The sequence below is a fragment of the Patiria miniata genome, unplaced genomic scaffold (assembly GCF_015706575.1).
Source record: "Patiria miniata isolate m_02_andy unplaced genomic scaffold, ASM1570657v1 HiC_scaffold_30, whole genome shotgun sequence".
Classification (NCBI taxonomy): Eukaryota; Metazoa; Echinodermata; class Asteroidea; order Valvatida; family Asterinidae; genus Patiria; species Patiria miniata.
The window spans coordinates 6,281,187-6,298,779 of record NW_024037070.1 but is presented as its reverse complement, the minus strand read 5'-3'; the positions used below and the strand labels follow the sequence as shown (position 1 = coordinate 6,298,779).

Below are 17,593 nucleotides of genomic sequence, written 5' to 3'. Positions count from 1 at the left end.
GCCAGGGTAATCTCTACTTTAATTCCAGGAATATCTGGGTGTGGGTGGTTGGGTAGGTATTACATTCACTGTGTGGACTTCCGAACAAAAGAGGTCCACCTAAGGCCCCCCCCCCCCCAAAAAAAGTCTCCGGTTTCTGGTATGCGCGCGCGTCGCCGTAGCCATGCGCGTCGGCAAAATGAAACAGTTTTTTTTTCAATGAAAGATGATGTCTCAAAACCGCCAAACTCACTGGTTTGACTGGAATCCTGCTGCCGCACAATTTTAACGTGTTTTTAGATTGTGTTATGGTTGAGAATAAGCTTTATGTGGCCTATCTGGACTCCCCTATATTTGCACTAAGTTTAGTCGGGCACCATTTACAGTCATCAGCACACATATGAAGCAAAAAATCAGGTAAAAAAAAAAAAAAAAGCCGCGTCGCCGCACCACTTTTTGGGCAAGCTCCATACCAGAAACCGGAGACTTTTTTTGTGGCCTAAACCAGGTAGCGGCGACGTTGTGTGGACTTGCCCATGTCCACACAGTGTTTCCCCCTCTCTGGAAAACAGGTTGAGAGGCATTTTTGGGTTAGGTTTATTCGTGGCAAAATGAAAAGAGACACTAAAGGGAATCATAGAAAAAAGAGGATTGAAACTGTTTTCACAGTGAGAGTAAAATGAGTTTTTTTCAGAGGTTTTTCTTAACTACACGAAACCAAGGGAATGTCCACACTAGGTATGTAACGTAAACATGGGTGAACGTATAAACACTGCCTTATGGGGTACCGGAACGATGGGAGGTACCCCACAAGGAATGCCCACCGATTGGATGGGTACCGTTTTGATGTATTTATGTGGTTTAAGTAGAATAAGAGGCGTAAGATGCACCTGAGTGCGGTTGATGCGGTTGAACCGGTGCAAGTGGGCGTGGTCATTTTGGAGGAAGAGGAGGGAGGGTGGTACAATGGTGGACGTGAGTGATGGTAGTGGTGGAGGAGGCGGGTGGAGGGGTGGTAAAGAGGAGTGGTGTTGGAGGGAGGAGGCCGACAGGTCTGAACATGTGAACGGTTAAAAAGGGTGAATGACATCATCGGTGTGACGTACGTCACAAACAGGACCGAACAAGTCCGATGAGAACATTGGGATAGCGCAGGACAAGTTTGAACTGGCACCGATTTTTGCGTGTGGATTGGTTCTTTACTTTCGGCTGGTGACGTTATGCGGGAACGAGAGTTTGGGTGAGTAAAAAATTGCAACATTTGGCGGTCTGGTATCATTTCTCTGCCAACAACTGGCCAAATCAAAATCTCTAATTGTAGCGCTTTATGTTTTATAATTTTTTTAGCCTACGTTACAAGTGTTCCTCAGGCTTTATAACTAACAATTCCACCCTCTGAGAAAACATTGGTCGTAAAGTGTAGTGAAGTAAAAAGTATAGCGGGAAACTAAATCTGGAATTTTTCCTCAGACGACATAATTGATACCCCACACTAGTCTCTCAAAAATACACGACAGCGGGTTGTGATAAGTGGAAGTCAGTGCGCGTATACTATTTTAACGGTAAACGTACTGTGCAGTACACATAATATTACCTTATCATCTTCGGAAAACGTAATTAGTAGTGCGGGTCACGCTATGTAAAGCCCCAAAAGGAAGGGTAATCTGATTACAATCTGTAAACTTAAAAGCAGCCGCTTATATTTTAAGACACTGGGAGTGTATAACGTGTATAGGCCTAACGGTAAACATAGTGTTCGGTACATATACGAACGCCTCAGACAACATAATTGACACCGGTCATTATTACAGATTTCGTAAGCTTAAACGTGTCTACATGTTTATGAGGATCATCGGTAACCCTGACGAGGATCATAAAACGGGGTGTCTGTGGCGGATGGATCGATGGACAAATCGATCATAAGGTGGGCATTGGCGCTGAATGAGTTTTATTGTTTAAAGACAATGGTGCAACATTAATTTTTTTCTTTCACAATTTGAAGCCTCGCTCTTTTATTGCTCAGTTACTCACCCCTTGCTCCTTTCTTGCTCCTTTGCTCACGCCTTGCTCTTTTGTTGCTCAGTTACTCACCCCTTGTTCTTTTATTGCTCAGTTGCTTACGCCTCGCTTTTTTATTGCTCAGTTACCAACCCCTTGTACTTCTATTGCTCAGTTGCTTAAAAGAGCGACGCATTGACTCTGTTTTTACCCCAGACACCGCATACAAAAACAAACGCTAATGTAAAGCATATCCAAGGCACCACACTATTCCTCATTTGCATACGTGTGCAAAAATCTTGCACATGCAAATGATCCAATACCAGGGTGAGAGAGCAGGTAGTGATGGGCGCGTACTGTTCGACACCCTGGGGACGAGGTTGGTGAGAGGGTTTAACCAATAGAAGGGAAAAAGAGTCCGATTTTCATATGACACCGTGCAATATAATCGTGACTAGCGTTGTGCATACCTAAACTCTCCGTTACTTGTAAGAGTCATCGACCTGAAATATTGTTTAGATTAATTAAGACGAGTTTATTACGTTGGAGGGTCATTTTCGATAGCTTTTGTGGTGCAAATGAATATAAATCAGACCCAAAATACACAATACTACATGTTTTCTATAGCAATCGCGGTGCGGCGACCCCCATCCCGCAATGCACTGCGGTGAACATTGCGCGACGTCATTAGTACAGAGGGCCTAGGGTTATTGTATTGGTCCATTGCACAAAGTGAAGTCAGCGACCATGTCAAAGCTAAATCATTTAAACTCTGTAGCGGCGTCGCCAGCATCATTAATGCCTGTCACACTAGTACTGTCACGTTCTGATATGGAGTTCGTACAGCGACCTAGCCTTGTTCAATGCGGTCTCTCGGCTTTTTGTCGAAGGGAGATAATCGGGCCCTGCACCCACAATCAACGCGGCTACGTGCGTGTACGACCCTTGTCCGTACGAACGGCTAACACAACCAGCAGCACACACACGTGAGTACGGACTGTACGCATGGTGTAATAAGGCAGTAAACGTAGGCCTACTGTGTTCTGCGTGTGGGTGTACGTACGTACGTGTGGGGGATATACGCGCCGCGTGGCCTGTCGAACGACCGCCTTGTTGGGTCTGCAACTTCCGGGTTTAATGTCTTTCTTTACTTTTTCGTCCAGTTTTGGAAAAAAATGGGCGGGCTTCAGCATATGCGGGTATGCCGTGCATGATTATGTAGGTTCGTCTTGGACCAATCACATGAAACAACCTTCCCAATAGTATGATTAATTCATTTTTAAGCTGACCAATCGTAAGCTTCACAAGAATCATGTGACGTCGCGCGGCATGCATAATGCATTACTCATCATGGCGTCTTCCATGTCTTTTAAGCGAGAGCGAAATGTTCGTCACTTTTTCAACAATTTGACATTGATTCGAGTTTTTCGGCTCGTGTAATGAATCCATTTGAGTGGGCAACGATCGTCTTATGACAACATTACCTGCAGAATTCGTTGGAGCCTTCAATACTGCTTCGGACAGACTGGGACTGAACGACTTTCACCCACAGCATCGGGCCGCCATTGCAGCGTTTCTTCGCGGATGCGACGTGTTTGTTAGCCTATCGCGGGCTGACCAATGAGAATTCAGTATACGCGGGGGTGGTACCTCATTACCGTAATAGGTTTTGCTGGGTCAACTCAAAACCATCAAGGCGTTGGGTTACGCGGACTAGCTCATGCATGTACTGTGTGTGCATGGCGTTGTACGAGTACGTGTGTGTACGTGCGTACGTGCAAGCATAGCCTCGCTGTATGGTACAAGTTACTTTCTCACTAGCAGCGTACGGGCATCGATATGTGCACGCAATTATGCCTTGCCAAGTTGATTAGGATTCTTATCGGTGATTTTTTTTTTATCGGCGAATCGATAAGCCCAACGCCTTGGTCAAGGCTAACAGCGACCTAGAACATTGACTTAAACGCGTCGGGAGCGCCGATGACGGCGTGGGGACTCATTAATACTAGTTGAGGACTTCAGAGGGACTCCAAGGACTTCACTGAAAGCCAAACTGCCACGTTCGTTTTGGACATGCACAAAACAAACGCCGCGCCTCGGCGTTTTGACCAGAACGCGGTAAGGACTCTGCGCAAACTCCTCGCGAACGGCCGTGACGTACTGGCAGCGCACAGGCCGACGGGAACGACGTCAAGAGAACTCCACGGACGTGCATGCATCAGGAATGTGCGTCTCCCCTGCGTCTTCTGCGTCCATGCCGTTAAAAAATTGAAGACTCGTGATGACTATCGCCCGTTTTGACTCGAGTATACACGCCGCACTTATGGCTGCTGACGTCACACGTACGTTTTAAGGTCCCATCAAGTGCGCGATAAGGACTCCACGAACGTCGTTCGAACTTATTGGACGCCGCGAGGACGCAGAGAGAACGCAGTTGAGGACGCTGCGCAGGTGACTTCTAAATGGTCTTTACTGAAACTCGTAGAGAACGCCGCAAGGACGCTATAGAACGCCACAGAGACGTCTTAGACTTTTGGTGGACTTCACAGAGACGCATTGCAAGCAAGCCACTGGAACCATGAATCTAGCGTCCTCATGGCGTTTTGTTACATTTTTAAGAATTTGAACAACGCAATACGAACGCCATGCATGGACGTGACAGTGCAACGGGGCCTCAAGCTTTGTTGACCAGCCGCTGGCACTTCAGCGACGACTATAAACTGCGTATTTGGTAATCACGCATCATTATTTCAGTTCTTATTTTCTTGTACATGTAAATCCTCATTTCAACCTCTGCAAAGTAGCTGTCTCATTTTGCCAGAAAACCTCACATGTACTAAAATCTGGGTGGTATTTTTTTTTGCTTAGCCTTAGGTTCTCAAATCGTATTTTAATAAGAACAAATGTACAAGAATGATTCAAATAAAAAAAAATAACTATTCAAAGAAACTACATTGAATAGAGTAAGCTCAGGTCCACAAAAGATTGTTTTGTATAGCCAGAGTTTGTTAGAGTGACTTTCAGACTGCAGATTTGGGCTAGTAGGCTATTTTGAACAAAACTGGAAGTTCCCCTTTGAGTGTACGCACTATTTTTTGTCTTTCGGCTAATATGTATTTATTTTAAGCACTGAATTTGGATGCGTATAAATATTTAAACATCGCTGGCGGCGTGTGCATGTTGTCACGTGGTTGCTTGGTCTATGCATGCATGATCCATCATGGTCGTTCAATTCATGATTGTTGCCGTTGTACTTCGTGTGATACTGCACGTACATGTATAGGCCTGTATGAATTTCCGTTCATTTTCAGCTGACACTGTCAGCCTAAAATATTGTTTTATTTTCATAAGAAGTACAATTACATAATTTTATTGTGCAAGCTTTGATTATTTTGAATCCACTCTTAAAAATATCGCATCACTAAAAATCCTGTTTCTGAGCATCCAAAATAAACGATTCAGTTCGGTTGGGTTCGGTTCAAAGTGCTATGCGAATTTTAGTTCGGTTTGGCAGTCCGGCTCCACTACTCATTAACACTGTATATAACATTTTGATGGAAAAAAAAATGTTCAGGTGTAGCGGTGTTCTGGCTACTGCATTTGAAACTAGTCTCTTTCTCGGCTTCAGTCGCTTCTTACCCAATTGAATGCTCAAATCTATTGTGTGCTGCACCAGGGAAGACTAGGTAAGCACAACCCAGCTGTTTGATGTACCGCAACCTCTGGAATTGTGGGGTGTCGATGATCCGAACGCAGAGTGGATGCAGCTCAATTTGTCCATGGATCCGGTCGTTAAATACCTAATATGACAAATCACAAACACAGTAACAGCACATTAGAGAGGTCCATGACAATTTTTTTTCTTAGAAACATATTTTGTGCACCTTTGCGCTCCCCTCAGGCTTAAATGTATGAAAAATATCGTTTGTTGGTTAACTGTATTGAAAAGTGCACTTCTTTAACCAGTTCGCGCCAGGATTATTTTTAGGTTGAAAATTTCTATTTTCGAAAAAGGCAAGATATAGCAGCCAACTTTCGCTATACAGCCAAACGCCACAAATCCTGATTCGCAAAAGGTCATTTGAACAGTATATTTTAGCGGTTTGCGGTAACACCATGTGGTAATAACTACTGCTTAGAAGATATTTATTTCTGAAAAGAACTTGTCCTGCTTATTATCAACTTTCGCTAAGTAGTTTTCGTTCTGATGAGAACAGTCCTGCTTTAAGTTCTAAAAGAACTTGTCTTTGGTCTCAACGTTTCGATTAGCCTGCTCTAGTCATCGTCAGTCTCCTAAGCAGTAGTTATTACCACATGGTGTAACCGCAAACCGAAACGATACCGATACTCCACAAGGAAAGCCTCAAATCTTACACAAGGTGAGTCAAAAAAAGCGGCACCCAAACCCCCAAAAATATATTTCATATTTAAAACAAGTCAGGTGTGTTTACAAACACAAATGCCCCGCAACCGTGACTGTTCCCATGACATAACACCACTCTTTTAACATCAACTTATGTACCTTGGTCACATGGAATGTTCATTGACAGCATTAGTGTCTTCTGTAGGTTTTATATGAATTAATCCCTAATCCCTATGATCTCAGAATAAATACAAGATTTCTATTGCTTTAGCCACTGTGACCTTGACCCTTGACCTTTCGGCCCCAAATGCAATAGGCTTCTTAGGATTACCAAGAACAATACACAAACCAAATTTGAAGTTCATATGTAAAGTATTTCTCAAGTTATCGCGCTGACATAATTTCTATTGTTTCAGCCACTGTGACCTTGACCCTTGACCTTCGGCCCCAAATGCAATAGGCTTCTTAGGGATACCAAGAACAATACACAAACCAAATTTGAAGTTCATATGTTAAGTATTTCTCAAGTTATCGCGCTGACAAGATTTGTCCGGACACCCCCCCCCCCCACACACACACACACCCAGACTTACATTACATACCTAGTGTGGACATTGCTTTGTTTTCGTGTAGTTAAGAAAACTCGGTACAAAAAATAACTTTACTTAAACTGTGAAAACTCTTTTAACCCAATTTTTTTTTCTATGATTCCCTATAAGGTTTCTCTTCATTCTGCTACGGATAAACCTAACCCAAAAATGCCTCTAAACCTGTTTTCCAGAAAGGGCAAAACCTTATGTGGACACGGCTTAGTCCACATAAGGTTAACACAACCTGCATTATGTGGACCTCTTTTGTTCACAAGTCCACATAGGGTATGTAACACAAACTCACCCCCAACAACACACACGGGGCCCTCAATAAGCAATTAACAGGGCTACACACACTGCAAACTTATCCTATTCACTGGACTAATGGACTTTACATACCCCCAAAACACAACTTAAATTGACCTCTACTACATAAACAGTTAAACACACAAAGTCCGAGAAGTCTGTGGAGGCAGACCGTAGTTGTGTTGAACTTGAACTTGGCCACTGTGCACAGCCTGTTGTGGTATAAATATCGCTCTGTGCAGGCCCACCGCGGCGTGTTAACAAATATGCAGTTGCGGTAAGAAATACCGGCGTACAAATATACTGTAACAGGGTGAGTCAAAAAAGTGTAACCCAAACCCAAAAAATTATATTTAATGTTTAAAAAAAAAATATGTATTACCAAACATAATAATGACTGGAAAGCCAATTTCATGAGCTACTTTTAGATGGAAAAATACTGAAATTTGTTAATCCGTTCAAAGAGTATCACCATTTAAACACAATGACCCTAAAACCCGTCTCGTACAAAACAAATTGCGATTTCATGAATCGTCATAAAATCTCAGGTTAAACGTTAAAAATATTCAACAAAGTCCTTTTGAAGGGCTCGTCTTTTAAAAAAAGGAAATTTTATAAATCATACTGTTTGCCTAACCGGGGTTGTTAATAACGATATTGTGCACAACAGGTGGTGACAGTTGTTGAAACAAATATTCTGTGCCATTTCCTTTGTTGTTCCAAACAGTCAAAACACACAATAAATTGCTTTTTTGGACGAGGAAGGTTTTAGGGTCGTTGTGTTTAAATGATGATATTCTTTAAACGGATTGAGCAATTTCAGTATTTTTTTCATCTTAAAGTAGCTTATGAAATTGGCTTTCCAGTCATTATTATTTTTGGTGCTACGTATTTTTATGCCCCGCGGCGAAGCCGAAGGGGCATACTGTTTCCGCCTTGTCCTTCCGTGGGTGTGTGTGGGGGTGGGTGCTCTTGTATTGTATTACGCTCGAGGACAGACAACAAAAGTAGCACAAATGAGCCTTTGACCCTCGGACGACGGTGCCTATTGTTAAAACCGGTCCTCGATCGTACGGTTATGTGCTTAGTCTATGGGAAAGTGTTATATTAGAGGGACAAAGGACAACACAATAGTTGTCCTCAGGCGTATAGTAAAAAAAGAAGGGGTGTGGGGGTGGGTGTGTGGGTGTGTGTGTCCGGATAAATCTTGTCAGCGCGATAACTTGAGAAATACTTAACATATGAACTTCAAATTTGGTTTGTGTATTGGTCTTGGTAATCCTAAGAAACCTATTGCATTTGGGGCCACAAGGTCAAGGGTCAAGGTCATAGTGGCTAAAACAATAGAAATTTTGTCAGCGCGATAACTTGAGAAATACTTTACATGTGAACTTCAAATTTGGTTTGTGGATTGTCCTTGGCAATCCTAAGAAGCCTATCGCATTTGGGGCCACAAGGTCAAGGGTCAAGGTCACAAAAGAAATTTTGTCAGCGCGATAACTTAAGAAATGCTTAACATATGAACTTCAAATTTGGTTTGGGTATTGTCCTTGGCAATCCTAATGTAGTGAGACGTCTTTTACGAGGCACCGTACAATTGGCACACAGCCCAGAAAAATGTATACAAACGCGCACTCAGTGCCGTGAACGCGCGAATATCATCCCTTTTCTGCCTGCACACCAAAGTGTGAGTATCGTGTGCATAAACTTGTGCTTGAAAACCAACATTTGAGTTTCAAATGAGCGAAATTTTTATTTTCTTTACATTCTAATGTCACAATGCAAGTTCTCTGCTACCGCTGGGCTAGGTTTTAGTTTATTTCATGTTGACAAAAGGAGTGATTGGGGGGTGAATTAGTCTTCACAATCACACAGTTTTAATCACCGTGTGTCACCTGTTGATTTATTGCAATACGACTGTTTCATGTCAGGTGCAATATGGAGGCCTAGTTCACAACACAGCCGTACACTTGCCAGGCGTTCGGGGAACTTCGGGGAACCTAATTAAAATATTAGAACCAGTGAATCTTAGGAACCTCACTTTGAATTTGGGAACTTTAGAAATACAACCTTTGTAATTTAATATATTTTATCATTGGCAACTGTGTCACAATTTATAGAGCTAGAAACTGATCTATTATCTTATCAATACTTTTTGTAACAGTTTTTGAGAGTTCAAATTGAGATCATGTGTTAATTTAAACTATTGTAATCGATTTGTGTGAACAAGTTCATGAGACCAATCATAATTTGACTCCTGCTTTTATTTGTTTCTGTTTGGCTTGATTTGTCCTTGGCGTCCTTAAATCTAATCATTTGAGCGGACCTCCTTACTGGCGTACCGCTACACTAAGAAGCCTATTGCATTTAGGGCCGAAAGGTCAAGGGTCAAGGTCAAAGTGGCTGAAACAAAAGAAATGTTGTCAGCACGATAACTTGAGAAATACTTTACATGTGAACTTCAAATTTGGTTTGGGTATTGTCCTTGGTAATCCTAAGAAGCCTATTGCATTGGGGGCCGAAAGGTCAAGGGTCAAGGTCACAGTGGCTAAAACAAAAGAAATTTTGTCAGCGCGATAACTTGGGAAATACTGGTACTTTACATGAACCTCAAATTTGGTTTGTTTATTGTTCCTATTGCATTTGGGGCCACAAGGTCAAAGGGTCAAGGTCACAGTGGCTAAAACAATATAAATTTTGTCAGCGCGATAACTTGAGAAATAATTTACATGTGAACTTCAAATTTGATTTGTGGATCGTCCTTGGCAATCCTAAGAAGCCTATTGCATTTGGAGCCGCAAGGTCAAGGGTCGAAGTCACAGTGGCTAAAACAAAAGAAATTTTGTCAGTGCGATAACTTGAGAAATACTGTACATGTGAACTTCAAATTTGGTTTGTGGATTGTTCTTGGTAATCCGAAGAAGCCTATCGCATTGGGGGTCGCAAGTTCAAGGGTCAAGGTCACAGTGGCTAAAACAATAGAAATCTTGTATTTATTCTGAGATCATCATCAAAGGGAGGGATTAATTCATATAAACCTACAGAAAACACGAATGCTGTCAATGAACCTTCCATGTGACCAAGGTACATGTAAGTTGATGTTAAAAGAGTGGTGTTATATGTGATGGGAACAGTCACGGTTGCGGGGCATTTGTGTTTGTAAACACACCTGACTTTTTTATGAAAGTGCTTCTTACTTAAGGTTGCTTTTTAAGAACACAGGCAAACTGGTGAGATTCATGAAGTTTTTGAGATGAAAGTTCACTTTTCTTAATTTGTGTTTGTAAGTAACAGAAGATGTATAGAAAGATTTGTTTTGAATTTTCCTTAATTATTTTTGAATTTCAGCCATTGATTGTTATGAACTTGTGTTTTTTTTACCATGTGGTTGTATCTTGCATAAGGGATTTTTCTTTGTTCACTCTTCCTATACCTTAACACATGGTTGGAGTTGCCCGCTCAGTTGATGACTGATTAAGGACTAGGGTGTCCTGCTTTCTAAAGTGGCCAAGACCTTTGTTTATTACATGATTATAATTCATGAGTTCAGGTTGACTTAGCCTAGTGCACATGTCCCCATGCTTGAAGTTTATGATCAAGATTAAGCTTTTCTCACAGTGTACATTGCACATGTACTTGCCTTGTATTATGAATGGACTGAATGGTTTCGTTGTTGAAACTTTAACTTATACATGTCAATTTCTTGTCTTTGCAGGTTGTTAAAGTTTGACTGTAGTAGATTTGTGTCTTTTCTTAATACTGCGTTGGTTTTTAAGGTTGGTTTTAATTTTTAAGCTTTTTTTTTTAGTGTTGCCTTTAACTTTGATTTTCTTAGGTCTTTCATTTCTAAAAGTTGGTCTTAGGAATTGGTTTGAAGGTTTTGAGTTTTCATTTGGCCTGATCGTGTCGGATTATTCATCTGGGGTCAAGTAGCTAGCCTACTTGTTACTTTGTTTTCAAGGTTCTTTTTAGTGTCTTTTATTTCAGGTCTTTTAAAATTGGTCCCTACGGTCGGTTGTCAAGTCCAGTATTAAGGAAGTAGAAATATTTTCTTTTATTTATCTTTTAGATATTTTTGTTCTGACAATTGTTGAATAAAGTAATTTGTTTGATATGTTTTTTATGAAATTTCTCTGTCTCTATTCTTTCAGATCTCCCAACGCATCCTTACCAGATCCCTTGTTAGATTTTTCTATCCCCCAGAGTAAATTTATTGAGTTATTTTTTTTTTGTGAAGTGTGTCAAATTTCCAGGCTACATATATACGAAACAAATGGGGGATTAGCGTGAGAAAGTACAAGGATTTTTGGAAATAATGTGCTTTGCCCCCCTCTATAAAAAAAATCCTGGCGAAGCCCATGGCTGTTCACGTGTATACAGACAGCCGGATCGTCATCCGATGCGAGCAGGTTATAACATTTAAAATTATTCATGCTTTTCCAGATAACTGAGGGTGCTGTTGCTTTGATGCTCATGTACTTTCAGGAAGACACTTTTCAATTAAGTTTTTTTCTGTTCAAATGTGAACGCAAAAAATTAATTTGCTCACTGAAAACATATCAGCAAAATTTTCTCATAGGCTATACTGCCATAAACTGACACAAGAATGAATCACCTCAGAAAATGAAATTTAGGACAGCAAAATATCGAAAGTTCTGGCAAATTTTTGTGCCGTAAAATCTATAACATTGAGGTTTCTGCCTGAAATGACATCACACTTTTGCTAATGAATGTGGAAATTCGCACAAGCATAAAAACAAAAAAAGCACCAAAATACCCTTTAAAATGGCTAACCCATCATTGAAAATAAGGTAGAGTAAGGCCGGGACACAAAGATGCCCTTAAAAAAATGAAATTACATTACATGGGCTCTATAAAACACACTGGAACTAGAAAGCATTCAATACATTTGTATAAAATATTGACTGCTTCGAATGGTATAATGAAACTAGGCTCCTGAAGTGATCCATTGAGCATTCTATTTTTCCAGAGGCGAAGCCGAGGGAAAATAGAATGTTCCATAGGTTCGAAGCCCCATAGGTCCGACGCCTATAGGTCCGTCAATTAAATTTACTTTTACGGTCCATAAGTCCGACGATTCATAAATCCCGCACCTCATGAATACAAACATCGCGTAAAATGTTAGCGCCAACAAGTGATAGAGTATTACACATTCAAATTTAGGAGTGCACCATGCTCTTAGCTCCCCCCCCCCCCCCCCCCCGGATTTACGCCCTTGGTATTAACCCTTGCGCAAAAAAAAATCCTGCGCGGTGGCAGACTCTGACACGGTTAACACAGTGCACACTGAGTGAACGTTGAAAAATATTACTATTACATATTAAAAAAAATCTTCAATAATAAATTGGTAAAAAGAAAACCATGCACTTGAAAAACATTCTGGCCCAGTTCAAAGAGTGAATACTACACTCATAAAAAGAAATCATACCCTTAAAAAAGGCCTACAAAAAAAACAAAAATGCGTAAAGCAGTACCCACAGTAACCCAAACTTGATCTAGTCTCTGAAAAAAATGTATATCCATTATTTATTTCAAAAGAGATTTGTGCCATGTGCAGTTAGTATTAAAAAAAAAAGTGAGTGGTCGTTGACAAATATTACTATGATAAAACAAGTCTTGAATAAAAAAAAATTGGTAAAAAGAAAACCATGCACTTAGAGTACCATTGTGGCCCAGTTCAAAGAGTGCATACTAAATTGGTAAAAAGAAAACCATACCCTTGAAAAAACCCTACCCCCAAAAACAAAAAGGCGTATAGCAGTTCGCACAGTCACCCAAACGTGATCCGGTCTCTGAAAAAAATATTAATATCAATCAGTCATTAATTTCAACCAAGAATTTTAGGCATTATTAAGGTTTACTTACTATCTGAATAAAAGGTTAAATTTACCATTAATTTTATCAGCGACGGCTATGTCATGAGTACTGTATACCATATTGAAAATGGCCTCCGCGCGGTACTATTCTCTTGACTGAGCCGACGTCGATAAACAGTAAATTTCACTTTTCAAGCAGATGATGAGTTAACATGTTGTACCGGTTACACCTCTATGTTCTGACACCCTAAGATACAGAATCGGTGGGTGAGGTGTTAGAACCAAAGATCTTATAGCGCCGAAGGCGCAAGATGGGGAACTCCATAGAAATTGCGAAATCGTCATGGACGCCATTCCAGTAAGCAAACCATTGTGAAAACCATTGTTTGCACAATGGTTTGCTTCGAGTAAGCGAACCACTGTGCAAACAATGGCTTGCACAATGGTTTGCTTGCTCGAATGGCGCCCATGGCGATTTCGCAATTTCTATGGAGTTCCCCATCTTGCGCTATCGGCGCTATAAGATCTTTGGTTAGAACAACGGGGTCCGACGCCTCATAAGTCCGACAACAGAAAAACGAGGCGTTTAATTTGTCGGACTTATGAGGCGTCGGACTTATGAGGCGTCGGACCTATGAGGCTGAATAAATAAATGGTATGCCTCATAAGTCCGACGCCTCATAAGTCCGAAATTTTGGACTTATGAGGTGTCGGACCTTAGGCGTCGGACTAATGGCACGGACCCAAAACAACATAGCACAGCAGAGAATAAACCACACCATTTTATAGCTCCATGGTAAAGCACAGTACAGCAGCGCATAGCAGAGCATAGCAAATGCAACAAAACACAGCTAATTATGGACCAGGCATATATCATTTGCATGTATCACAAGAGTAACCTTGAGTAAAGATCTGGTACTTAACACCTGTAAATTTATACCATCTGGCTGGCTGTTATATTTAGAGAAAATCTAGAATGTTAGATTGACTGATAGTTGGAATAAAAAGCGCTATTGACGGAGTCATGTTCCGTGAACAAAAAGGTTGTGCATGGGTTTTTCAATGTTTTCTAAAAAAAAAAAGGTGTAAACTCCACTGCGCTGAAATTTCAACAGCGGTCACGGTTTTGAACGTTCCTCTTTGGATTTTGAGTAATGTTTCGACTGGAAAGGAACAAAATACATGAAAAACACAACCCAATGAATAGCAAAGCATGGAAAGGTACATGATGCAAGTAAAGCACAGCAGAGCAAAGCACATAATGAAATAACATAGTGGGGTTCAAAATAATAGACATTTTCATCAGCCATTTCGTGGTACAAAAAAATTCTTTTTTTTTCTTGTAAAATTCTACTGTAATATACACAACACGACAGAGTCCTCCATAGGCAATCAAAACAAGAACATACAAGTAATCATATCAGATTCAGTAACAAATTAACCAACCTTGTAGTGGAGGGAATCTACAGAGACTCCGGCGATGGCGTGGTCACGCAATTTCTTCAGTTTCTGGAATTCTTGAAGCAACTCTAAGCGTTTCCCTACTGCGCTGCAAGTATGATGGAGAGTATGACGCAACAAAAAAAGCAGATTAAAAAGCAACAATGTACAGAATGCACATAAGATTTGAAGGTAATTTTTACCATGAATAGAAGACATTTGAGCTAACATTCCTCGTGCCATGGACGCTCTCAAATCATTCACCAAAGTGGCATTCAACAAAAGGGTGGCAATTTTTTTTTTTTTTTTGACAGACAATAAAACCATACAACTTGTACGTTTTTCATCATCTCCGTCGAGACTGCACACATTTTTTGGAAAGATTTGAATCGCAATGCTTTTCTAATAAAGGTTGACGATCAAACATTTGGATATATTCAGGACATCTGTAATGATGAAGTACAAGTAAGCAAACATGTCAAAAAGGAGTGAGCTTGTGATTGCATCATATGTGACATGAAATTTCTTCTGTGTGTTTGTGTGGTTCTGAAATTTCTGGAAATTCATTGTTTCGGATAGTATGCTCTGCACGTCATCAGAAGACTCTCAAAAGAGATTCCAATTCAAAATTTCACTCGGTGCAACTCCATTTTCATAAAATGGAAATCTTTTAAATGCCTAAATTAATCAATGTACATGTATCCTAAGAACGATATACTTATTCTTACCTCACACCAATCTCCTTGAGGACCTTATACGTCAGGTAGTCCAGACCTTTGCCAGATACTTCTTGTTCTATTCACAAAGCAAAAGCAAAGTTTTATCTCTCAGTTAACGTTCCCTTTATCAGCCAAAATGTGTTGTTATTCCTTAGCATAAATGCATGTACATGGATGCAGCATACAATACTTATATTCTTTTTACAATTTTATTTTAGCGCAACGTGCAAAGGACAGAGGTTAAGGTAGAAAACAGTTGTACTTTTTTTTTGGGGGGGGGGGGGATTTTAGTTTTCTTTTGCAATATGCTTTCTTTTGCATTATTAAGACTGATCGAGCAATTTATGACAGACCTCGACCAGGCAAGGCAGTCGATAGAGTTGACGATGAAGGTATTACATGTAGTTCACGGTGAAAATACTGTACTGTACATCCCATGTGTTTGGGGTCCGCTCATAAGTCCGACGCCTCATAGGTCCGACAGAATCGCATCCCCTAACCAAGTAAAGGCCCATATGTCCGACGCCTCAAAGGTCCGACGCTTCATAAGTCCGACGCCTCGTAGGTCCGACGCCTCATAGCTCCGACGCTTCGTAAGTCCGACAAATTAAACGTCTCGTTTTTCCGTTGTCGGACTAATGAGGCGTCGGACATATGAGGCGTCGGACCTATGAGGCGGAATAAATAAATTGTATGCCTCATAAGTCCGACGCCTCATAAGTCCGAAATTTCGGACTTATGAGGCGTCGGACCTATGAGGCGTCGGACTTATGATACGGCCCCATGTGTTTGACTCTTGCTGAGGAAAAACATACATGCAGCAACAACAATTTAACCAGTTGTCATGGTAGAGGTTCGTGACAGTGTATAAGGCCAAAAAAAAGTCTCCGGTTTCTTGTATATGCGCGCGCGCGTCGCCGTAGCCAAGCGCGTCGGCAAAATGAAAAAGTTTTTTTTTCAATGAAAGATGATGTTACAACCCGCCAAACTCACTGGTTTGACTGGAATCCTGCTGCTGCACAATTTTAACGTGTTTTTAGATGGGGTTATGATCGAAAATAAACTTTATGTGGCCTCTCTGGGCTCCCATATATTTGCACGAAGTTTAGTCGGGCACTATTTGCATTCATCTACGAAAGCCCGTTAGTGCCATCGAATGTATAAATGCAAGTATATGTTTCCCATATTGTTTTTGTGAAGTCTATTTTTAGTAACAGTCTTGTTTTTTGGAAGTATATGTTTCCCGAGTCTTGTTTTTTGCAAGTATATGTTTGGCGAGTCTTGTTTTTAGCAAGTATGTTTCGCGAGTCTTGTTTTTGTGAAGTCTATTTTTAGTAACAGTCTTGTTTTTTGGAAGTATATATGTTTCCCGAGTCTTGTTTTTTGCAAGTATATGTTTCCCGAGTCTTGTTTTTTGCAAGTATGTTTCGCAAGTCTTGTTTTTGTGCAGTCTATTTTTAGTAACAGTCTTGTTTTTTGCAAGTATATGTTTGGCGAGTCTTGTTTTTTTTTTAAAGTATATATGTAGGGACCCGATCTGCTACTCCCCACACAAAATTGTTGCACCCCTATTTTTATTTTTGGAATAGTCCTACTAGCTTGTACATGTACTTGTAGCTGCATAACATGTGGTCCATGTAATAATGGTACGGTATCCGGTCACTTCGGCACCTTGGCAACTCGGCACCTGCCAACTCGGCACCTTGGCAACTCGGCACCCACCAACTCGGCACCCACCAACTCGACACCCACCAACTCGACACCTGTACAAAAACCAATTTGGCACCTAGCCGACTCGGCACCTGACCAACTCGGCACCTCCCCATGTGCAAAATTCGAAATGTTTCTCAGTAATCAGTCCGCACATTACTGATTTTCATTGAGCTGGTAAATACGCTGTTACTAATGGCCTAATTGTTTTTATAATGGAACTGGCGATGTCAGATTGCAACGTTCGTTGATCCGTTTTCCTTGCTCCATGGTTCCTCCGATATTTTGAGTACGGGTAGCAAGCACTGTACGCTGGCCGTCACTGGTCAACACTTGTCCTTCCAAGTCCACGGCAACGGTGCACTGCGCCTGGCCTGGCCGCACATCCACACCGGCCATCGCCACGGTGCACGACCAGTGACAGTGCCATGCTTGACCGCACATGCCCTCCGGCCATCGCCACTGCGCACGGCCGGTGACAAGTGCCACGCCTGGCCGCACAGCGCCAACATTTCCAGCCCCCCCCCCCCCCCCCCCCTAAAAAAATCGAGATGGGGTATTGGTTGTGAATAACGGCAAAACAAAATTTTGCTTTCGGGATGACAGGTGCCGAGTTGGTCAGGTGCTGAGTTGGAAGTTGTGAGAAAGAAG

At 41.3% G+C, this 17,593-nt stretch overlaps 1 protein-coding gene across 1 annotated transcript in view; it reads right to left on the bottom strand.

The window, feature by feature from the left end:
* LOC119739089 (deoxynucleoside triphosphate triphosphohydrolase SAMHD1-like) overlaps nucleotides 1-17,341 on the bottom strand; it is a 32,611-nt gene extending 15,270 nt beyond the window's left edge. The window contains exons 1-4 of the mRNA XM_038213923.1: nucleotides 17,254-17,341; nucleotides 15,242-15,308; nucleotides 14,520-14,622; nucleotides 5,617-5,777 (exon numbers count right to left, since the gene is read on the bottom strand). Of these exons, the coding sequence (XP_038069851.1) occupies nucleotides 5,617-5,777; nucleotides 14,520-14,622; nucleotides 15,242-15,308; nucleotides 17,254-17,341 (419 nt within the window). The remainder of the gene's footprint in view (nucleotides 1-5,616; nucleotides 5,778-14,519; nucleotides 14,623-15,241; nucleotides 15,309-17,253) is intronic.
* Between the last annotated feature and the right edge of the window lie 252 nt (nucleotides 17,342-17,593).